Raw genomic sequence first — 25,990 nt, forward strand, 5'->3', positions numbered from 1 at the left:
AGTATTATTCAGAGTAAATTACCTCTTCTCTGAGGAATGTGTGTGTTTTTTATAGTTGTGTTTTTTGATTTTTCAGTTTTTTGTACTACTTCTACATATTGTGCCTGTAAGGCAGCTCTAAAAATTACAACAATACTCAAATAGTCACAACAATACTCACAATGGCACCTTAACTACTCACCCATATGACTGTTAGAGTTGTTAAGTTTGTCATTGTTCACTGTCATTGTAGCATGGTGCTCTAATATTGCACACCACTACTGATTACGATAGTATTTGTTTTCTTTCAAATACTTTGAACTTGATTGAGCTTGCTTGCCTGGAGCAATGGAACCAATGGAATAGTACCATAAGTGTAAACTTCATCCATCTGGCACTCCAGACAGGCTCAATCATACACTTAAAGTATTTTGAAGAAAACAAATACTATTTGAATCCAGGTCTGTAATGCACACAATGAGCATGGTCCATGGCCACGTGGTGTGTAGTCCTGGGTCGTGTTCATTAGGGAACGCAAAATTAAATAATTCTCCCTACTGGACACAACCCTTTTAACTCCAAAGCTGATGAGGAAGTCAGCTTTCCTCCCACCCTGTTGTACAACACTTTTCCATCGGTCCTCATCCAACTTTTATTTCCTATAAAGCAACAATTTATTTCAGATTATTCTTAGACCATTTATCAAGCAAAGGCAAGGAATCCATAAAACTATGTTCTCTGCTGTCAAACCCCAAAATTAAATCCCCAAATAGTATAATCATGCATCCTCGGAGTATGGTTGGACATATACAGTAATAAACAATGATAAATGTTACTATTAGTGTAGACCACAGCAACTCATAGATGACAAATAACCCTCTTAGCAAAGTAGGGGAGGAAAAGGTAGGGTTATTACAGTAATTACAGTGAGGGAAAAATGTATTTGATCCCCTGCTGATTTTGTACGTTTGCCCAATGATAAAGAAATGATGAGTCTATAATTTTAATGGTAGGTTTATTTGAACAGTGAGAGACAGAATAACAACAAAAGAATCCAGAAAAACGCATGTCAAAAATGTTATAAATTGATTTGCATTTTAATGAGGGAAAAAGGTATTTGACCCCCTCTCAATCAGAAAGATTTCTGGCTCCCAGGTGTCTTTTATACAGGTAATGAGCTGAGATTAGGAGCACACTCTTAAAGGGAGTGCTCCTAATCTCAGCTTGTTACCTGTATAAAAGACACCTGTCCACAGAAGCAATCAATCAATCAGATTCCAAACTCTCCACCATGGCCAAGACCAAAGAGCTCTCCAAGGATGTCAGGGACAAGATTGTAGACCTACACAAGGCTGGAATGGGCTACAAGACCATCGCCAAGCAGCTTGGTGAGAAGGTGACAACAGTTGGTGCGATTATTCGCAAATGGAAGAAACACAAAATAACTGTCAATCTCCCTCGGCCTGGGGCTCCATGCAAGATCTCACCTCGTGGAGTTGCAATGATCATGAGAACGGTGAGGAATCAGCCCAGAACTACACGGGAGGATCTTGTCAATGATCTCAAGGCAGCTGGGACCATAGTCACCAAGAAAACAATTGGTAACACACTACGCCGTGAAGGACTGAAATCCTGCAGCGCCCGCAAGGTCCCCCTGCTCAAGAAAGCACATATACAGGCCCGTCTGAAGTTTGCCAATGAACATCTGAATGATTCAGAGGAGAACTGGGTGAAAGTGTTGTGGTCAGATGAGACCAAAATCGAGCTCTTTGGCATCAACTCAACTCGCCGTGTTTGGAGGAGGAGGAATGCTGCCTATGACCCCAAGAACACCATCCCCACTGTCAAACATGGAGGTGGAAACATTATGCTTTGGGGGTGTTTTTCTGCTAAGGGGACAGGACAACTTCACCGCATCAAAGGGACGATGGACGGCACCATGTACCGTCAAATCTTGGGTGAGAACCTCCTTCCCTCAGCCAGGGCATTGACAATGGGTCGTGGATGGGTATTCCAGCATGACAATCACCCAAAACACACGGCCAAGGCAACAAAGGAGTGGCTCAAGAAGAAGCACATTAAGGTCCTGGAGTGGCCTAGCCAGTCTCCAGACCTTAATCCCATAGAAAATCTATGGAGGGAGCTGAAGGTTCGAGTTGCCAAACGTCAGCCTCGAAGCCTTAATGACTTGGAGAAGATCTGCAAAGAGGAGTGGGACAAAATCCCTCCTGAGATGTGTGCAAACCTGGTGGCCAACTACAAGAAAGGTCTGACCTCTGTGATTGCCAACAAGGGTTTTGCCACCAAGTACTAAGTAATGTTTTGCAGAGGGGTCAAATACTTATTTCCCTCATTAAAATGCAAATCAATTTATAACATTTTTGACATGCGTTTAACTGGATTTTTTTGTTGTTATTCTGTCTCTCACTGTTCAAATAAACTTACCATTACAACTATAGGCTGATCATGTCTTTGTCAGTGGGAAATGTACAAAATCAGCAGGGGATCAAATACTTTTTTCCCTCACTGTAGATGACAAATGGCATTCTCAGCAGCAATATGTTTTTTACTTTATATAGACATTTAATGGAGCAAATCAACAAAGCTTTAAATTGTCATTCTCGTACGGAGATGGATTTGATCAATATTTTCTTTCCCCCAAAGAGCATAGTATTAAGTATTGATAGCATATTCCCGGCATATAATTTACTTGCTATTACATACTGTATATGGGCCCTATTTCCTTTGATTAAATTCAGTATGGTCTGACTGATTTGGATATCAATGTGAAAATGCAACCACACGTGATAAGCATGAAAACACATGATATCTGTCATTCCATCCACATGATATCTGTCATTCCATCCACATGATATCTGTCATTCCATCCACATGATATCTGTCATTCCATCCACATGATACAGTATCTGTTATTCCCCCCTGCATGACATCTGTTATTCCGTCCACTTGTTAGCCAAAGTTAATATCATAATTACGTTTTATTATTTTGTTGTTTGTGTGAAGGCCTTAGGAAATTGGCCCCAAATGTCTCCAGTACAGGTAGACTGCCCTGAACCTCTAATTCCTACATACCACCCTAACCTTCCTACATCCTCAGAATAACATTTGGAGCCCCTCAATGAGAGACATTTAGGGTGAATCTTATCTGTCGGGACAGAGGGAAAAGATGCTTTAAAAAGCAAGATTGCCTTTTTTATTTGATGCATAAAACCCAAAGCTGAAGCGAATGGATTGGGGACCTCACAAACGACCAATACCTCCCCCACAGTCGACTTCCCATGGGGCTGTTTATTCATGCTGAGGTAAGCTCACTGAATTCATTTGCTGTCAGCCAGTATTGAATTTGAGATTAGTTTATATTTCAGCCCTCCAAAGCACCCTTTTGCTCTCCCCCTGTGCTGATGCCGGTCTTGTGTAGTCTCTGGCCCTCGGCCCCGCCACATATCATCATCTTGCAGCAGGTGAGAGATATGAGGGAAGCTAGCTTTAAAAAAGAAACTTTCATAATGACCTCCGTCTCTGTCTAGGGGCATTGTGCAGTAAACTTCCCGTAAGCATTCTGAGCCAGTCTACCTTTAAAAAATCAGTGTAACTTCCTTTTAGGGCAATGACTGGCTTTAGCTCCTAAATAGTATTCCTATTCCTCAAAATCTCCCAAGAACGTCACAATTCTGTTTTGTTATCCAAGTCAAACAGCGCTGGAACACAGCACTTTTTACTTTTTGTTTTTCCTTTGTTACCAGAAAGCAAGATTGAAATTATTCCTACCTCCCTACTGCGTTACTACATAAATTCCCGTTGGGCAACGGGGAAGTTTCACAGAGTTTGCATCACTTTGGACTAACCCCCCAGGCACAGCCCCAATAACTCAATCCCATCCCATCTCATTATCCCATAGTTATTCTTCAGAATGGTTGCCATGGCGTTGCCAAAGATCAGCTCGGTTCAGCTTGGGCATACCTGTTAGGACGCATATTAGTTACGCTGATTAATTTCCCATTTAAATGAATAGAAATTGAGTTAACTTGGCACTCTGAAATCACTTCTGGATTGATTAAGAGAACAGGATAAGCATCAAGGTTATAAGAGGCTGATACTTGCTTTTTTATAGATGGTTCAGTGGGTTTGTTGTGCCTGCATGTGTTTTTTTTTCTCCACTATGAGTAAACTTATGCATGCAATGACGCATATGCAAATAACTAGTTTATTTATCTATTTATTTGTTTAATTTTTTGATCGGGATAGATAGAAATTTGTAGATATAATTAAAATTCTATCAGATAGCATTGCTTGCATCATTTCTAATCCCTTTTTATTATTTTAATTGTTTTATTATATCCCTACCACCCTCTCCCCGATTGGAGGACTTGCGTTAATTGATAACATCCCACGCATGAGTGCCTAGATGAGGGGTCATCCTAATTAGTGAAGCAGTGCGCATCTTTTAAGTTTTACAGCTACTATACTCTGAGTGTGCATTCTCTGTGTTTTTTTAATCTCTGTCCTCTTGAGGCAACATGTGTGCATCGATTAGCCAAGTCATTTATCAACACGTTCACTCACTCCCTCTGTAGCAAATGTCGATTCATTTCATGATTATGTTCACCGGGGGCTTACATGGTTACGTGTTTGTATACAGTATGTGTTTGTGCTAGTATGGAGCTCTCTGTAAGAAGTGTCCTCTGGTAATCAATCAACTTCAGCGCTGCTTCAGGGTACAAGGCTTATCTAACAAAGACTATAATTAGGCTGTCTTCCATTTTGTGTAACTTTCTCAAACGTGTGTATCCTTGAGTAGAAGAACAATTGGTGCACACAAGATCCCCGTCAAACAGCCTTCTCTCTCAGAGAGTTATTCTGAGTCCCGGGGATAAACCTGAGCACCCTGAGACTGGAATACAATATCTCTTCTCCATACAAATTACCTAGTGTTCTTACCTTTCTGCTGTTCTGAGAAAATGCAAATATATCCTCAGAAAGACACATTTATTCTCCTTCCTAGAGGAAAGAGACATGTTTATTTCAAAGAAGTGTTGTCTGCCGTAGTCCCACAGCTCATTATTTTGCTGTTCAGATCCTGTAGGTCTTCGCAGCAGTTACATACACTCAATAGGGTTTTCCCAATGAGCTAAAAAAGAAATGTCATAGTAGAATACGGTAGACGCCCCATTGTCTTTGTTGTGTCAGTGTTAACAGAGCGTTATGCATGAATACATTTCTGTAAGAGATGGCATTGAAATATATTGATGTAACTATGGAAAGAATGTTATGTTATTCCTACACCAAAACAAGTTTTTTTTTCAAATGATGTTAATTGCACTGTCAAACCCACTCATGGTTTTTAAGAGATAACGGGGCTGAAGGCTATTTACAATCATAAACTTCAGGTTTTAAGGTACAATGCAGCCCTGATATATCAAGTACAAAAACTGTTCATCTGCTGTCCTTTATTTAGCAAACTCTCTTTGCCTCAATCTTCTGTAAGGCAATAATTTTTATGAGCCTCTAATTTTGTTGATGCGGGCTATAACGCATAGCTCCATTTCAGTTATTACAGTCGGGCGTTTTTTGGTACAGAATTTCATAAAACATGGCAGATGACAACCTTGGTCCTTCACATTATTGTTTTATTTTTGTTTTCCCCAAAACATTTCTTCCACATCAACCTAAAGGGCACAATTTTGCAAGCAAATGCTGTTAGTGTCAAAAGAGACCATCTTACTCCCAAACTTGTTGTGGCATTTGTTTCAAAACTTTGTTTAATATGCAACATCCATGAGAGGGGGGTGATCATTTATATGGGATTAGAGTGACATACTGTAGTGAAGAAACATGATGCCCTCCATGCAGTCTAGTTTAGAAATGAGTGCCACACCAACTATTGTACGTGGTGGTACAGTTTTGTCAGTAGCTACTCTCTTTTGCTCAGGACCCTACTCAATTCAAACTGGTTTCTGAGTTTTCATGCTAAGATTGATATGGAACTGTAACAGGTGCTGGTGAATTTTTTTTTTTTTTATTCAAGTATTTTGGAACTGGTGTCTGTGAAATGGGACAGCAGACAATTAGCCAAATTATGATAATTTTGCACAAAAATCATAATAACAGACCCTTATCAGGCCCATGGGCTATGTCACAGCTTTTTCTCCCCCCCCATTCAGACCATCCCACCTTCTAGATAATGTTGTTGTTTCTCCTCCTGGCAGGAAACAACGTCCTGCTGAGGCCTGTGTTCACCAAACAACCAGGCAGTGTGGTGTTTCCCCTCTACCCCACCGAGACCAGCAGAGAGGTGGTGTTCAGCTGTGAGGCCCAGGGACATCCACCTCCCTTCTACAGGTACCAGATGTTGGTTTTGGCAGGGTATATACAGTGTACATTTAACTTTTTTTATCCAGGTTAGTCTTAATGAGATAAAGGGAAACACATTTTTAGAGTGCTCACATTTTACCACGGGTTACTTTAACCCTTTACACTTCGGGGAATTTGCCTGTATGGACAGGGCCAAATTGAAATGTTTCTAAAATAAATAATATAAGATGCATGACCATGGTAGCAATTGAAAGAGAACAGTTTGGAGATAATGGGTAAATTATAAGAACGAAGGTGAGGGCAAAGCCGTTCATCTGAAACAAGATTGAATTCAAAGATTACTCTGTTGATTTTATGTGCATTTGACTTTATTGTACTTTTCAAAGCCATTTGTCGATAATGAAATCTGGATATACACTGAACAAAAATATAAATGCAACATGCAAAAATTTAATGTTTTTACCTAGTTACAGTTCATATAAGGAAATCAGTCAATTGAAATAAATTAATTAGGCCCTAATCTATGGATTTCACGACTGGGAATGAAGATATGCATCTGTTGGTCACAGATACAGTACCTTAAAAAATAGGTAGGGGCGTGGATCAGAAAACCAGTCAGTATCTGGTGTGACCACATTTGCATAGAGTTGATCAGGCTGTTGATTGTGGCCTGTGGAATGTTGTCCCACTCCTATTCAATGGCTGTGTGAAGTTGCTGGATATTTGCAGGAACTGGAACATGCTGTCGTACACGTCGGTCTAGAGCATCCCAAACATGCTTAATGGGTGACATGTCTAGTGAGTATACAGGCCAGCTTCCGGGAATTGTGTACAGATCCTTGTGACATGGAGCCGTGCATTATGATTCTGAAACATGAGGTGATGGCGGTGGATGAATGGCTCGGCAATGGGCCTTAGGATCTCGTCACGGTATCTCTGTGCATTCAAATTGCCATCGATAAAATGCAATTGTGTTCGCTGTCCTTAACTTATGCCTGTCCATACCATAACCCCACCGCCACCATGGGGCACTCTGTTCACAACGTTGACATCAGCAAACCGCTCGCCCACATGACGCCCACATCTGCCCGGTACAGTTAAAACCGGGATTCATCCTTGAAGAGCACACTTCTCCAGCGTGCCAGTGGCCATCAAAGGTGAGCATTTGCTCACTGAAGTCGGTTACGACGTCGAACTGCAGTCAGGTCAAGACCCTGGTGAGGACGACGAGCATGCAGATGAGCTTCCTGAGACGGTTTCTGACAGTTTGTGCAGAAATCCTTTGGTTGTGCAAACCCACAGTTTCATCAGCTGTCCGGGTGGCTGGTCTCAGACGATCCCGCAGGTGAAGAAGCCAGATGTAGAAGTCCTGGCGTGGTTACACATGGTCTGCGGTTGGACGTACTGCCAAATTCTCTAAAATGTCGTTGGAGGCTGCAGTCAGCATGCCAATTCCATGCTACCTAAAGACATGTGACATCTGTAGCGTTGTGTTGTGTGACAAAACTGCACAGTGGCCTTTTATTTAAAATTAATTTAAATTTAGTTGCGCATAGAATGGAGTCATGAGTGAAATCAGGTGTGCCTTCCACTGCAAATTTGGTTTGTTCTGTTCAGAACAACCCCGGCTATGACGCCATGTCATCCTTGTAACTGTCCATCAAAACATAGCGATCATAAATGTTGGTACTGTAAATGACATGAGTTTTATATGAAGGAAATGTGAAGTGCTTTGCTTGTAAGACATCATAGCCGTATTTATTATAATCCTCAATGTCTCATCTTTCAGAACACATCGACTCCTCTCGATTAACAGCATTCCCCTCACTCAGACAACACGACATGTGCAAAAGTAGCCCAATTAGCGGGAGGGATGGGGGCATCTTCTTGTGCGTTATGCTCCCGATTAGAACGTCTGTCAGTTGAATCCCATACTGTAAAGCGGAGACCCTGAGCTCTGACGTAATGTAGAGTATGTTACTGTACTGCCACTGTGTTCCAATTTAGGCGCTTATCAGTGACCAAATATGCCATTTTCATATTGTATACACGCTGTTAGTGTAAAGGGCTACACCAACATTAAATTGCCACCTTCTCCCGGATATCTTAAAAGAAACGTTACAAGATCATTCCCTCTACGACATTGAGAGTTCTATTGTATTTCTTCTGCAGATCAGTACATTTGAGTAGAGGTATTCATGTTACCACAAACCTCTTTTGCAAGGACCTGTTCCAAGATGGCAGCACTCATCAAAGACGCCAAGGCAACATCTACAGTATTTACAAATGAAAATCAAGTGGGGCTGGGTTATTAAATACAAAATATTTGATACCAAAGGGGCAATAAGATTAGGCACAGAGACCACTGTAATGGCCCAATGGTGGGGTCAATGTTGCTCTTCCATCCTCCAATGCATTTATCCTTTCCATATAATGGAAAATGTTTTTAAACATTTTGGAATGGAAATTAGTGTTTCTTATTGGACACGTCCATATTGCCATTCAGTGCATGGGCTTTGGCAAAGGCTTTGAGAGGGGGTGTGGTAATCCATATTTGAAAACCTCAACCCCCTGAACCAAATAAAATAGCTGGCCAGTGCTCGCGAGATTTGTTTCTGGGGTCAGACGTGACATGTTTGGTAATCAATGGGAAATCCAGCCAACCTGCTTTCTGCAGGCCCCTAAGGCAGGTAGCCTAGCGGTTAGAGTGTTGGGTCAGTAACCGAAAGGTCGCTAGTTCGAATCCCTGAGCCAACAAGGTGAACAATCTGTTGATGTGCCCTTGAGAAAGGCCCTTAACCCTAATTGCTCCAGGGTCGCCGTTGATAAGGGCAGACCCTGGCCGTGACCCCACTCTCCGAGGGTGTCTCATGGAGAAAAATAGTTTTCCAATTCACACATGTATTAATACACACTTGCACATGTGTGAAATAGGACAAATATAAGCACCCATCCACAAGAGGTGTGGAGACTGTGGACTGCCAACCATCTATATTGGTTAGCTTTACTGTCAATCACAGTAATTCAAGAATGATGACTTAATCAAAATGTAATGGTGTCATCACTACATAGTGATGTTTCAATTGTCAGGGGTCTCTGAAATTGATTCTCTCAGTTGGAGATCATTGTGTAGCGACATCAGCTAGGGTAGGAACAAATCGCCTGCATTCTGTAGTGACACTATCAATACAGACAGAATAAAACAGCGTCCGAAATCACAGGTACAACGGTATATGAAATAACGCAACATAAGAACCGGAATTCATATTATCAACAACCCTATAGCAAGAAGATTCTTTGCTACCATTCAGACAGCGAAGAACCTAGCGAAGAACCCTCTCCAAGAAAATAGTTATTTGAGTAGCAATAGTTGTACATAGACTCATTGCTCACTTCAAAGAACCACTCAAGAAAAACATTTCTCAGTTTTCTCGCTTACTTATGGCGCTGCCTACTCCTGATGATTCATTTTTCAAATCATATGAGCAAAAAATATTTCGCTTTATCTGGGATGCTAAACCAGACAAGATAAAGCGTGCCTATCTATGTAATGAATATGAACTGGGTGGGTTGAGATTATTAAATAGAAAAGCACTAAATCTCTCTCTAAAAGCTTCACTTACACAAAAGTTTTACTTGAACCCAAAATGGTTCTCAAGTAGATTACTAAAAAAAGCTCATCCATTGTTTAAAAATGGCCTTTTTGCCTTTGTGCAGATTGCTATGTCTCATTTTCGATTAATTGAAAATGAAACCTTGTTCAAAGTATCTCTCTTTTTCAAACAAGCATTGCAGTGCTGGTTACAATTTCAATTACATCCTCCAGAAAATATAGAACAAATATTACAACAAATATTATGGTTGAACTCAAATCTGCTAGTTGATAAAAGACCTGTATTTATGGAAAATATGTTTGAAAAGGGTATTTTGTTTTTAAATGATATTGTAAATTGGAATGGTAGAGTTATGCCTTTCATGGAGTTATCGGAATCGTATGGGAAGGTCTGCTTAATCCAAGATTACAACCAATTGATTACAGCATTACCCCAAAAATGGAGGAGGCAGGTGGCAGCAGGCGGAGGTAGGGAACTGGTCTGTCTGCCCAATATAAAGGATCAAAACTGGTGGAGGAACAAAAATAGCATAAATAGGAAAGTATACCAGTTTCATTTGAGGACCAGGATGATGACAGCTGTGCCATACAGATAGCAAAATAGCTGGGAAGAGATTTTTGATGTACCGATTCCATGGCACAGGGTGTATGAGTTGACAAAACAATGCAGGATTCAAGACTTTGTGCTTTTCAGCAAAACATGTTAAATATTTGGGGCATACAATCATCGCAGCTCTTCAGATTTTGTTGTGAGGATACAGAATCAATAGACCATTTGTCCTGGTATTGCCCTCGGGGAGCCTGTTTCTGGTCTCAGGTTCAGGAATGGCTGAAAAAGCTTAACATTAATCTAAAATTAACCCTAGAAATAGCATTGTTGGGAGATTTGGTGAGACCTGGTCAGTCAATTACAAATATAGTAACACTCTCAGTAAAATTATTTATCTTCAACTCGCAATCTGTGGATTCTATTCGAATAGATCGATTAAAATTGTATGTTAAACATCACAGCATAGTTGAAAGATATATTGTATGGCACGTAGAAATCCGCAGAGGGTGGCCAGCAGAGATCGGTTGGATGGGCTAAGGGAAACTGAGGGTTGGTATGTGGAACTGGAGACAAGTGGGAATGGAGTTGCTGGGCCGAGGATAGAATGACAGAAATACAACGATAAAAGTAAAAAATAAAGTCTAAATAAACCAACCATTTTTTAATGACACTGAGGGGCAACACTGTTACATCCAATGCCTGTTTGCCTGAGGCTGATGCTGTGCAGGTTCTTGTACGCGCCTACAAACACACTCTCATTCAAACACACACATGTGCATACACACATACACACACACACATACACACATGTAAATAGTGCCACACATGCACTCAAAATCATACAGTTGGCCTTGCTGTTTAGATTTTTGTTGTCCTTGATGTCGCGTTGTTGTTTTCTGTTTTTTTTTAAATCTTTTTTTTCTCTTTTGTTTCTTTTTTTTAACTCTTTATAATTATCGTTTTCAAGTTCCACCTAGCCTGCCTACCCATCCACCTAACCTGCCTACCCATCCACCTAACCTGCCTACCCATCCACCTAACCTGCCTACCCATCCACCTAACCTGCCTACCCATCCACCTAACCTGCCTACCCATCCACCTAACCTGCCTACCCATCCACCTAACCTGACTACCCATCCACCTAACCTGCCTACCCATCCACCTAACCTGACTACCCATCCACCTAACCTGACTACCCATCCACCTGACCTCCCATCCACCTAACCTGACCTCCCATCCACCTAACCTGACCTCCCATCCACCTAACCTGACCTCCCATCCACCTAACCTGACTACCCATCCACCTAACCTGACCTACCCATCCACCTAACCTGACCTCCCATCCACCTAACCTGACCTCCCATCCACCTAACCTGACTACCCATCCACCTAACCTGACTACCCATCCACCTAACCTGACTACCCATCCACCTAACCTGACTACCCATCCACCTAACCTGACCTCCCATCCACCTAACCTGACTACCCATCCACATTGCTCCAGCCAAACGCCATGCCCACTAGCATTTCTTCTGCACGATGAGTCTGGATTTGCTTTCCTCCCCGGCAGCTTATAGATTGCGAACACATTCTGACCATTCTTATTGGCCCCAGACACATATGGGTTGGGCCAGAACTGGCCTACAAGAATCATGAATTACGTTATTGGCTTTGATATTCTGATTGGTTAGAGACGATCCAATCGCTGATTAATTTGTTTTGTACAATGCCCCTCATTTTGACGTCAGCACAAACGACTTCTAGGATGGCAGTTTCAGACTGAATGTATTGAGCGATCCATAGAGCAGCGGAATTAAATTCAAGATAAGTTGTCAGGCAAAGTTCCACCCTGTCTGTCTTTTTTCCCCGTTTGGTGCCTAATGATGACCCAAGATATTTAACTTCCCACTGGACACAGACGTCAGTTCAACGTCTAGTTTTTATTTGCATTTGATTGTAGTTTACAACTAACATTAATTCAAAGGGAAATCAAGAAGAATTTGAACCATGTCATTGGATTTAGGTTAAAAGTTGGGTGAAAGAAAGACAAACATTCCTTTATGTTGATGGATTTGTGCAAATCCAATCAGTTTTCCATGTTGATTCAATGTCATCACATTGTTTGTTTTTTTATGACATGGAAACAACATTGTTTCATTTAGTTTGTGACCAGAGGGTTTGGACTTCACTGTCACTGTCAAACTCTGCGTATTGTGTATTGCTCCTCTCTGGGAGTTGTCCCCGGTGCATTGTCCTAGGAATGTATTGATGCCCTGTTGATCACCAGCTTAAGTGATGACAAATGAAAACAGATGACAAATGATGATTTGCTTTAAAGAGCATCAGTTGCGTAAGCTATTAATTTGTAATCTATCAAACAACGACGGCTGTTGTACTCTTGTCACTGTAATTAAATGCAAATTGCAAAGCCAAGCATTTAATGTGCAATAGGTTGAAACGATCCCTCATAACATCAGCGTATTCGGCTGTTAATGTAGCTTGAAGATCCTGGGTGTTATGCCTAATGGGCACAAATTGAAATGAATGTACAAGATCTTATCACTGCCACTGGATAGAATACTTAAGCAATCCGTTTCTACAATGCAGCCTCTGACGCCAGCCTAAAAGATGGGAATCTAATAATTCTGTGTTCAACCCACGTTGAAGTCGTACACCTTTCAAGTCGTAAGTCTTTTAAGTGCTTGTCACTGTTTGTGTGTGTGTGTGCAAAGTGTACTTGCATGCGCACACACACACCACATTGAAGTAACCTGTTCCAGTGTATGAAATTAGTTTTGAAAAGTTAAGAGTCCTTCACTCAGTCTGCATCATAGTACGTCAAATGGGTCCTTAGAGCTGAGAATAGAGCAGCTCTTTTTCAGGAGTCGTCAAGGACACATTAATTTAAGACATATGCGTCGTAAACACTACGGGAAGAGTAGATTGTGTTTTAATGTAAAATTGGATAGAAAAAAGCATAAAAGAAAAAAACGAAAAAATGGGGGAATGCAAATTAATAGGAGAGACAGAGACATCTCGGCGGGAAGTAGAACAGTCTATGACTAGGGTGACTGGAGTCTTTGACAATTTTGAGGGCCTTCCTCTGACACCGCCTGGTATAGAGGTCCTGGATGGCAGGGAGCTTTGCCCCTGTGATGTACTGGGCCGTACGCACTACCCTCTGTAGTGCCTTGCGGTCAGAGGCCAAGCAGTTGCCATACCAGGCGGTGATGCAACCAGTCAGGATGCTCTCGATGGTGCAGCTGTAGAATTTTTTGAGGATCTGAGGACCCATGCCAAATCTTTTTAGTCTCCTGAGGGGGAATAGGCTTTGTCGTGCCCTCTTCACGACTGTCTTGGTGTGTTTGGACCATGATAGTTCGTTGGTGATGTGGACACCAAGGAACTTGAAGCTCTCAACCTGTTCCACTACAGCCCCGTCCATGAGAATGGGGGGCGTGCTCAGTCCTCTTTTTTTTCCTGTAGTCCACAATCATCTCCTTTGTCTTGGTCACGTTGAGGGAGAGGTTGTTGTCCTGGCACCACACGGCCAGATCTCTGACCTCCTCCCTATAGGCTGTCTCATCGTTGTCGGTGATCAGGCCTACCACTGTTGTGTCGTCGGCAAACTTAATGATGGAATACTTAAGACTACTCCTCAACCGCTGTCACTGAAAGCCCCCTCTGAGTTGTCACCGTGGTCCCTTGATTTGTCTAGTCTGGAGCCATTCCAGCTGCAAAACCAAATCAATACATCAATCTAATCAGCCAATCTGCCGTTAGGCACTGCTCCACTGAATAGGCTCTCTCTCTCTCTCTCTCTCTCTCTCAGAAATGGAAACCTCAGGCTTACTTGACTCAAGGAGTTGTGAAATTCCAATCAGCACAAAGGGGCCTAATATTCAATCTAATTGTGCCTTATCCCTGTCTCTGAAAGCTATTTCTCAAGAGCTCCTCATGCACACAACGATAGCTTTTCTTGTTAGGCTTTGTTCATTTTCTCTCTTTTTGACATCAAACTGTTGGGACAAACTTGATGCCCTTCTCTTGTGTTCATTATTAACAGTTTTGAGGTGCGATCAAACTGTATTTGAATAGGTTCTGTAACCTTTGATCATCAACATTAATCAAAATCTAGAAGGAAGAAAATGGTGTAGATGAGCAATACAGTAATCCTCTTCATATTGCACAGTGATTATGTTAGAATAGATTTTTTAACTTACTGTAGCAAATTATTGTGAAGCACAGGCAAGACTTCAGGGTTGGGGTAGATTCAGCTTTAAATTCAGGAAATGAACTGAAAGTTGCGCAGGAATTTTCAATTCAACTGAATTGACCACAACACTATATTACGGAAAATGTCCAAACATCTTGACAGCTGTTCACCCAATAAGTGTCAAGGTGACCACTTTGTTGTCATTTGAATCCCAGATTGCCCCTAGTGTTGTTCTGTATTCAATGTCTTTGTTTGCATGACCCTTAATCAAAACAACTGTTATTATAGGGTTATCATAGGGTTATCCAAGGGACTTTAAAAAAGTATGTGCTACATTATGGTGATATTGTTTACATGCAAGTCTCAGCCAGCACATTTAAGATACTGGACACTGTGTATCACAGGGCGCTTAGATTTATAACGAATGCAAGACCACTCACCCATCACTGTGATCTATATGACATGGTGAAGTGGCCCTCCCTTCCTACACGAATGCTGAAGCACTGGTACATCTTTGTGTACAAAGCAGTGCTTGGACTATTGCTTACTTACCTGTCCTCCTCACTAATAAGGTAATCACTAATTGATAAAAAAAAAAATGGTTTGATAAAATAAAAAATAAAAAAGGTATAATCTTCGTAAATTATATCATCGGTAGGACTGGTGGAGTTATGTAGCACATGCAACTAACAAAAACATATGGAAATGTCTGCTCTACACAAAATTACAACCAAATAATTGCAGCATTACCGCAAAAATGGAAGAGGAAAGTGGAAGGGGGAAAAAGTAAGGAACTTGTCTGTCGGCCTTGCATTAAAAAACATAATTGGTTAAAGAAAACTTTGATAAATAAAAAAGTGTACCAGTTTCATTTAAGGACCAAAGGATTGACAGCCGTCCCATATAGATTGCAAAATAGTTGGGAAGAGATTTTTGACGTACCGATTCCATGGCATAGTGTTTATGAACTGATACGCAAAACGACGTCGGATTCAAAACTTCAAAATTTCAATTTAAATTACTATATAAAATTCTTGCTACCAATATAATGTTATTTATATGGGGGATACAATCTTCCCAGCTATGCAGCTTTTGCTGCGAAGAGACCAAATCATTAGATCATTTGTTTTGGTACTGTCCATTTGTAGCTTGTTTTTGGAATGGAATGGCTAAAGGACTGCAATATTTACCTGGAGTTAACCCTGCAGATAGCATTACTGGGTGATCTGAAAAGTCATAGTCAATCGATCAATAATATAATAATACTTTTAGCAAAAAAAAAAATTTTCAATTTACAATCTGTAGACACAATGTGAATAGAAAGGTTCAGAACTTTTGTAAAATATCACAGTACAGTTGAAAAATATATGGCAAATCCAATATGGATGGTGTTAAGAGATAGATGGGTGGTGTTGAATGGAGTTGAAGGATGGGACTAATAACAACTAACAACAACTAATAACAACAAGATAACTAATAATGTAAGCATACTGTGTCCATAATAATTATATAGGTTGAGAGCTTTTGTGAAAGAGCACAGGTAGAAAGATATGGCATATAGAAGCAAACTGGATGGACATCATGAAAATGATCGGAGAGGTTGAGGGTAGAGGAAGTTCAGGAGTAAAAACAAACAAAATATAATTATTGTAAAATTGACTGTGTCCATAAAATTTATATAGTATGTATAAGCTGGAAGTAGAGGCCTACGCATTGTTGTTCACTAGTTTACTCCAATTAGGGAAGGGGTAGTGGGGTTGGAAAGTAATAAAGGTAAAACAAATTTTTAAAGGACATGTGTATGTGTATTTGTATGGTTATGTACAGTGGGGAAAAAAAGTATTTAGTCAGCCACCAATTGTGCAAGTTCTCCCACTTAAAAAGATGAGAGAGGCCTGTAATTTTCATCATAGGTACACGTCAACTATGACAGACAAAATGAGATTTTTTTTCTCCAGAAAATCACTATTGAAGGATTTTTTATGAATTTATTTGCAAATTATGGTGGAAAATAAGTATTTGGTCAATAACAAAAGTTTCTCAATACTTTGTTATATACCCTTTGTTGGCAATGACACAGGTCAAAAGTTTTCTGTAAGTCTTCACAAGGTTTTCACACACTGTTGCTGGTATTTTGGCCCATTCCTCCATGCAGATCTCCTCTAGAGCAGTGATGTTTTGGGGCTGTCGCTGGGCAACACGGACTTTTAACTACCTCCAAAGATTTTCTATGGGGTTGAGATCTGGAGACTGGCTAGGCCACTCCAGGACCTTGAAATGCTTCTTACGAAGCCACTCCTTCGTTGCCCGGGCGGTGTGTTTGGGATCATTGTCATGCTGAAAGACCCAGCCACGTTTCATATTCAATGCCCTTGCTGATGGAAGGAGGTTTTCACTCAGAATCTCACGATACATGGCCCCATTCATTCTTTCCTTTACACGGATCAGTCGTCCTGGCCCCTTTCCAGAAAAACAGCCCCAAAGCATGATGTTTCCACCCCCATGCTTCACAGTAGGTATGGTGTTCTTTGGATGCAACTCAGCATTCTTTGTCCTCCAAACACGACGAGTTGAGTTTTTACCAAAAAGTTCTATTTTGGTTTCATCTGACCATATGACATTCTCCCAATCCTCTTCTGGATCATCCAAATGCACTCTAGCAAACTTCAGACGGGCCTGGACATGTACTGGCTTAAGCAGGGGGACACGTCTGGCACTGCAGGATTTGAGTCCCTGGCGGCGTAGTGTGTTACTGATGGTAGGCTTTGTTACTTTGGTCCCAGCTCTCTGCAGGTCATTCACTAGGTCCCCCCCGTGTGGTTCTGGGATTTTTGCTCACCGTTCTTGTGATCATTTTGACCCCACGGGGTGAGATCTTGCGTGGAGCCCCAGATCGAGGGAGATTATCAGTGGTCTTGTATGTCTTCCATTTCCTAATAATTGCTCCCACAGTTGATTTCTTCAAACCAAGCTGCTTACCTATAGCAGATTCAGTCTTCCCAGCCTGGTGCAGGTCTATAATTTTGTTTCTGGTGTCCTTTGACAGCTCTTTGGTCTTGGCCATAGTGGAGTTTGGAGTGTGACTGTTTGAGGTTGTGGACAGGTGTCTTTTATACTGATAACAAGTTCAAACAGGTGCCATTAATACAGGTAACGAGTGGAGGACAGAGGAGCCTCTTAAAGAAGAAGTTACAGGTCTGTGAGAGACAGAAATCTTGCTTGTTTGTAGGTGACCAGATACTTATTTTCCACCATAATTTGCAAATAAATTCATTAAAAATCCTACAATGTGATTTTCTGGATTTTTTTTCTCATTTTGTTTGTCATAGTTGACGTGTACCTATGATGAAAATTACAGGCCTCTCTCATCTTTTTAAGTGGGAGAACTTGCACAATTGGTGGCTGACTAAATACTTTTTCCCCCCACTGTATGTGTATATATATATTTGCGAGAGAAAAAAAACATATGGGGGATTGGAAGTGATGCAGACAATTACATTGATGGAAGTTACAATCTATCTGCAATATTAAAGCTGATCTACCCCCTAAAAAATTAAGAAAATAAAAATAAGGTAATCACAAAGTTATAGTGTCCGTTCTCAGCTGCTGCAATCTTTCACAGTTCCTAAGGCCAGGACTGAAATGGGAAAAATAAATCAAATGTTCATATAATGCTCCTTGGTCTTGGTACGAGCTGCAAAATACTTTAAACTGAAGGAGAGGGTATTGCTTGCTGAGTTTAAAGCTCTGATAGAGGAAAATGTTGTTGACCGTTGTGATTGTTTTTAATGTATTGTATTGTGCTCTTGTGTTGTATTTACACGCTGACTACTTCCTGTTGAACTCTTGCCAGGTCCCCCTCGAAAAAGAGATTTCTAACCTCAAGGGTCTTTTCCTGGTTAAATAAAGGTTAATTAAAAAAATAGGGTTATCATTACATTAGATAGGCTATAGGCTTCATCCCCATGTCGCGTTTGAAAATCACTGTGATTGGTTTAGGAATAGTTTACAATTCTTGTCCCAGGGCCTCCGATTTGGGATTATTATTGAGCAGGGAGGTCTGGACGCTTTTGAGGTGTCGCTGGAAAAGAAAGGAAAATGATGACAGTATTTACAGCCATTGATTTTGGTCTCATCCCATGTTTAAATTGAGCAAGGCGTGAAAGGAATTTAATGAAAATGAATTATGGTTGCAAATGAGTAATGTCTCTCACTGATTACATCCCACATCTATTATATTCAGTGTTGTTTGGAGCGACAAGCACAGGGCCTTGTGTCGTTTGTTTTAATTTGGAATTTGCCACAAATTTGCCTTGTCTTGGGTTGTGATTGCAATTTGATCATGATGAAAGTGTGTGATTATGCTATCTGACTGTATGGATCACATGCATAATGAACCAGAACTGGGCAACCTTCAAGGAAACACGAGAGTTGGGCAACAGGGCATGCTGTGTTTGTGGCACTAGGGCTTGTGCAGTCTAATAAAAGGATAGTTGTGAACATGATCATACACAGTAGGACCTACGAGATATGAAAATGTTCGGAATGAAAGTCGTTCTTTAGGTGTCCCTAACTTTCAAATTCAATTGAAAACCGCTTAAAACATTGATAGAGAATGTTTATTGCGCATTTGTGTTTTCTAATAATTTAGCCAAATACTATACATATATGATGTGTTTGTGGCACATGTAAGCTACATTTGCATTTAATACATGTCCCGGATTGACCTGTCAGTCTGTAACTCTGAGGATTGTATATTTTCTTCATATTTAAGGTGTTCTGTGTCTGGTAACCTGTTCCAGTTTGCCTGTGCTTTTGTGTGCTTACAATATGTAGGCCACACTTGTGAATGTTTTACTTTATGTAATATTTCCAGGCATGATGATGAGCTCACTCATACACGTAGAAGGCTCATTCTGTACAGGCTAGTGGACTTTCCCTACAGTTCTCTTTGACAACTTATCCATTTAATGCTCTTGCTTTTCCAGGTGGAAGCTGAATGACTCCTTCATTGTACCTAGATCAGGGTCACGCTATGCCCTCACCGGGGGCAACCTACGAATCAGCCATCTGAATAAAGAGGAGGACGTCGGGATCTACCAGTGTCTGGCAACCAACTCTTTCGGCACCATCGTCAGCAGAGAAGCTAGTCTACATATAGCTTGTGAGTTTTCCTCTTAATACAGTAAAGGTTTAAATGGAATATTTCTCAGTCCAAGGAAAAAGGCAGTGGATTCTATCACAAAGCATCAGTCATTAGCAAACCATGATTATGTCACTCAGTTGATCCTTTAATCCAGCTTAAGCAGTGGCTTGGGACATCTGTGTCATAGGAGATGCAACTAGGGCTGTGGCGGTCATGAAATTGTGTCAGCCGGTGACTGTCATGCAAATAACTGCCGGTTTTACGGTAAATTACCGTTAATTAACATAAGTAAGTTTAGCATCTCCGGGCTTTCAGGCATAGCCTACAAGCCACTGATGCGGACCTTTGGAACATATTCATTTAAAAAAATGTGAATAAATCCATTTAATATAGCCTACACCTTCACAATAAATCCATTACTTATTTTAGGCAGGTCTGAAGAAATGTGATATGAAGAAAATGTAGCCTATTTCAGAAGAAGAGAAAAGCATATTCTGAGTCATCCTTATGTTAAGCCGTGATCTGGCTGTGCCGTATGGCTGTGGGCTACACTAGTTCATTTAGCAGACAAGATTTGCTTATAATTCCTGTGGCATTATTTTATATTATTTTATAGTAAGAAGAATACAATTCCACATAGCTGAATAAAATAGAAAGGCTATTTTCCCCAAATTATTTCCAAGGGAGTGCGCACATGCGGCTATTCTGTGTTGAGCGGTTAACAAAGTGTTAATTTGAAACAGGTCGTCCTATATGCTTAATTTACAGTTATTTATGCAACGTTAGTTGTGATACAAACCTTAGGCTATATGTTTTGATTTCTAATACATTCTAAGGCTGCATGATGTGACTCTAGTGATGATCTTTTTTAAAGTCGCATGAAAGGCATGAGCTCTGCTCTGTTTCTTGCGCTGGCTGCACACACTTCATCTGTCTCTCATTCACAATTTGACAAGCACTTAATAATATTCTCATAGCCTACTAATATATGTGTGGAATTTTTATTTATTTAGAATGGCCCACAAAAACAACATGTCATCCATAGCCTGCACTCTAATAGCGAATGGAGGTTACATGCGGTTACGTTTTTAATATGCCAGGTAAGCTACATTGGTTGTAAAACGGATGAATGTGTTTAATTTTAAGAATTTAGTAATAAATATAGCAGCACGAGAAATCTGGGATCCTTTTTTAAATAGTGTCTAGTCAAAACTCTGTTTTCACACGCGATTGCACAATGACTGGGCTTATAAGAACACATGTTTCACAAGGCTCCGTAGGCTATGGGCTCTCCAACCATGTTCCAGGGGTCCTAGGCTATAGGCTACACTTAGAGTTATTTGGCCACTTTAGTTGTGATACAAACCTTATCAAAACATATAGGCCTATGGGCTACATGATGCATGTTACTATGATTTGTTTCTTGCCTTAGACTGCACACGCTGGGCATCATTCACAAGTGATAATATTCTCACCCATCAGACTATTCTCAATTTAATCTTGTCTTTACATATACTAAATAATATATGTGTGACATTTGTTTTGATTTAGAATGGGCCATTATCATGCACATGTCGGAACAGGGGCAGGGGGAAAAAATACATGTCATTCGTATGCACTTGAATAGCGAATGGAGGAAGCTTTTCCCGCAGTTCATTTTCATGCCAGTCAGTTAGGCTACTCCGGTTGTAAAGCGAAGCAATGTGCTCAATATTAGGAAAGTTGCTAAATAAATATAGTCTATAGAAAACTGATCCTCCTCTTTTTAATGGAGGCCATCAAACCTCTGTTTTCTCACGCAATTGCATAGCATAGCCTGTAGAAATATAGGGCAACATGGGCTTATAGGAACACTTATTAAATGACATGTATCAACCAGCTATAAGGAGCTGGCTCTTGCTGTGCAACAGGTTATCCTATTCCGCTCAAACTCTGAATGCCTGGGCAATCATGAAGTGTTTGTTTTGATTTTCGATTGCATTTGCATTGATGTCAGAGTAATTAGAGGAACAATAGAGCACTGAGTACCAGGCCATTGGCGACTGGTTAGCAAGTTTGGTAGTCTACTAATGACCATCAGCGGCATCAGAGCGCAGTTTTGGAGAAGCCGAGTTACTGTGACTCAATGGTCACGTGGAATTTGACTGCGGTCATGACTCATGACTGCCGGTGTGGAGGTAATACGGTCATCGTAACAGCCCTAAATGCAACAGCTCTACCAAAGAGTAGGTCTGGGATCAAGAGGGTGTGATTGTCGGGGGCCTTGACAGAAGCTATATAACTGATCTTTTACAGTCTTCATCTATCACATTTTATAAGACTCAAGTCTTCAGAATCTCTGATGGCAAGGTAAACTCAGGGCCTCGGCTCTGATGGGCATACCATCTAAAATGACAGCGTGGACCTCTGAGAACAGATGGTGCATCCAGATTGAATTCTGACGTCTGTTTCCTGCTAGCAGACCTAGGGATGATCCTTGTGAGAGCACCCTAGGTATTTAGCTGGCTTCTAATGGGTGCATTTGAGTCACGAGTCCCCACAAAGCAGTATATCACATTCAAATGGATCCCACTGCTGACACCAAATGTCTACACCAGGCAGTGTATCATATTCATATTTCCTACCAATTTTCGAGGTCTGACATGCACTGTATGTCATTGTGATTGGTCTTATCCATTGCCTGGCTCTGACCTGGGACCTGTGGCTTTTGTCAACTGACAAGGACAAGTATCTGCTGTGATGTGTCATCCATCTTATTTATTGCTCTTGGTATAACTTAATTAATCCTGCGGAATGATTGAACGGTGCCGGGTCAGGGGAATAATTAATTCGGGAGAAGCCTTTTTGAAAGTCTGTATCATGTCATTTGTAAGAGACTTGGACAAGACCAGAAGTGCCTGGAGTGCTTTTTTGGCCCTCTCAGTGCTCAAAAGGCTTTGAGGCTTTGTTTTTTTATTATTTAATGTTTATAAAATAGGATGTAATGTCACAAAGATGTAACATATACTGAACAAAAATATAAACGCAACATGCAACAATTTCAAAGATTTCACTGAGTTCCTATACAGTTCATATAAAGATATCAGTCAATTTAAATAAATAAATTAAGCCCTAATCTACACTCTTACAAAAGGGTTCCAAAAGTGTTCTTTGGCTATCCCCATAGGTGAACCCTTTTTGGTTCCAGGTAGAACTATTTTGGGTTCCATGTAGAACCCTCTGTGTAAAGGGTTCTACCTGGAACCAAAATGGTTCTACTGGGAACCAAAACGTTTTCTTCAAAGGGTTCTCCTATGGGGACAGCCGAAGAACCCTTTTAAGTTCTAGATAGCACCTTTTTTCTAAGAGTGTATGGATTTCACATGCCTGGGAATAAAAAGGTAGGCGTGTGGATTAGAAAACCAGTCGGTATCTGGTGTGACCACCATTTGCTTCATGCAGCGCGACACATCTCCTTCGCGTAGAGTTGATCAGGCTGTTAATTTTGGCCTGTGGAATGTTGTCCCACTCCTCTTCAATGGCTGTGCGAAGTTGCTGGATGTTGCCGGGAACTGGAACACGCTGTCGTACACGTCGATCCAGAGCATCCCAAACATGCTCAATGGGTGGTGACATGTCTGGTGAGTATGCAGGCCATGGAAGAACTGGGACATTTTCAGTTTCCAGGAATTGTGTACAGATCCTTGCGACATGAGCGCATTATCATGCTGAAACATGAGGTGATGGCGGCAGATGAATGGCAATCTGTGACCAACAGATGCATATCTGTATTCCCAGTCATGTCAAATCCATAGATTAGGGCCTAATGAATTTATTTCAATTGACTGATTTCCATATATGAACTGTAACTCAGTAAAATCTTTGAAATTGTTGCATGTTGTGTTTATATTTTTGTTCAGTATAATACAATTGCTCAGAGAAAGAGATTTTGTTTAACAAGTAATACTTTTTCTCAATATTTGAATGATTTATCTTATACAGTCATTTTTGCTCATCTTTAACAAAGGTGTCAATCATTTTGGAACCCACTGTAGATGTTGCACATGATGCAGTTGGACCATGAAAAGCATTGGTTTAAAATATTAATTTGCAGGCACATAAGCTCTTGAAGTTGGTCTTTTAATTGGTATTTTGCTTGCTCAGCGTTACCAAGATTACATTTTTAAATGTGTTCCCTATCTAGTAAGATATCCATGTATAATATATAATATATAGGGTGGCAGGTAGCCTAGGCATTAGAGCGTTGGGCCAGTAACCGAAAGGTTACTAGTTCTACATCCATAGCCGACAAGGTGAAAAATCTGTTAATGTGCCCTTAAGCAAGGCACTTAACCCTAATTGCTCCAGGGCTGCTGGACAATGGTGACCCTGGCCATGACCCCACTCTCTGAGTGTGTCTTAGGGGAGTTGGGATATGCAAACACATTTCCAATTCACACTATGTGTATTAATACACTTGTACATGTGTGAAATAGGACAAATATATATATTATTATAAAAATATAGGCACAAAGAGTGAATGTGTTACGGATGCATGGCAGCCCTTCATCCACCACTATCCTGTGGGCTGAGCCATGTAAGCTGTGGACTATCTTTCACCATCTAATATGAGCTTAAAATGTCAAAACTTTTAAAGGTTGATGATTCCACTGACAATACTGTGGTGAAATTTTTTTAAAGCCTCTGCTCGTCTGTTGTGTCCACTGGAATAATCTCACTCGTTATAGGGGCAGATTTAATTCTGTAATCTCTTTGGGATTTTTATAATTGAAAGGCTCTTGACTCTGCTGTGGTAAGATATAACATTACGCTACAGATTGTAACTGCCATATTACAGGAATATCCTTTTAATATGTACCCAAGATGCAATGTTGTTTTCAGATCATCGCTAGGGTTTAGCTCTGTGCTTAATTATTGAATGGTGAAATAACTGTATTTAAGAAACTGCACAGGATGCAATTATCTTGTATCTTAGGTGCTTCAGATTTCATATCACTTCTTTAGTTCTGCCTCACAATTGCACATAATTAGCATATTTGTTTTCCAGTGTCTGTCTGACATTACAATCCTATCTATTTCACAAGTAGATCTGATTTCTATCTCTTGTTTTTAACAAACACCTTCCTTCATTTCTATCAAGTCCCTTTTATAACTTCCACACATTCGCCTCAGGTGAAAATTACATCCTTATTTGGTTTTATAGCAATCAGAGAGTGGGGACATGAACAGCACTCACAGTCTTGGCCTGTTCAAAATATATCAGGGCTCTAGCTACCTGCATTTCAAACATATATATATTTTTTAACAGCAATTTATCACACAATGCTAGAGAGCAATTGTAAAGAGTTTCTCACTGAACGTTTTTGATGTCATAGTGTAAATCTCTCAAACTCAACTCTGGACCTCAAAGTCAGTTCCACAGCATTTTTTCTAATCAGAGACTGATTTAGACCTGGGACACCAGGTGGGTGCAATTAATTATCAGGTTGACCAGAAAACCAGCAGGCTCTTGACCTCGTAGGGTAAGAGTTGAATATCCCTGGTGTAAAGTGTCTCAGACTTGTAATATCTCACTGCAAAATTGTGTGTTGCTCACTTTTTGAATGAGCAGAACATAGAGCATTGAGGAGATGGGAACAGTATCATATCATATAAACTATACAAAGCGGTATAACATTTACATTTTAGGGTATGAAAGTGGTTTGAGTGGTACTTTCTACAGTAATATGACTCAATATTAAATAACTGTGAAGGACAAGCCATGGCTGTTGGTTAGTGCTCTCGTTCACATCACAACAAAAAACCTGCTCACATTCTCTTTTGATACAATCTCCTCTCATTCATTGCATTAAGTCACAATGGGGCAACCCAAAATGCTAATTCACATCCAATTTCACGGACCTGAAAGCACTCAAAATAACTTGAATTAGGCCATGAAAAAGCACACAGAAGTATATCTTTGATAGGCTTGACAAAATAATCCAGGGGTTGCAGAACAGTTTGGTTTGTCAGGCACGGCTGGCTTTAGTGTGTCCAGCTCATTTGCGTTTCACACTATGAGAATATTGATCGTTTATTTACTTCAGATGTTGTAATTCACAATGGTGTAGTAATGTTGGTAGGTGCTATTGGGAAATACTGCTCATATACAGT

At 40.6% G+C, this 25,990-nt stretch overlaps 1 protein-coding gene across 2 annotated transcripts in view; it reads left to right on the forward strand.

The window, feature by feature from the left end:
• Positions 1 to 25,990, forward strand: part of cntn3a.1 (contactin 3a, tandem duplicate 1) — a 105,936-nt gene that overhangs the window by 20,173 nt on the left and 59,773 nt on the right. For both annotated transcript variants that reach the window (XM_041846303.2, XM_041846304.2), the window contains exons 3-4: positions 6,207 to 6,339; positions 19,680 to 19,855. In XM_041846303.2, coding sequence (XP_041702237.1) covers positions 6,207 to 6,339; positions 19,680 to 19,855 — 309 coding nt within the window. The remainder of the gene's footprint in view (positions 1 to 6,206; positions 6,340 to 19,679; positions 19,856 to 25,990) is intronic.

Source organism: Coregonus clupeaformis, chromosome 24 (genome assembly GCF_020615455.1).
Source record: "Coregonus clupeaformis isolate EN_2021a chromosome 24, ASM2061545v1, whole genome shotgun sequence".
Classification (NCBI taxonomy): domain Eukaryota; kingdom Metazoa; phylum Chordata; class Actinopteri; order Salmoniformes; family Salmonidae; genus Coregonus; species Coregonus clupeaformis.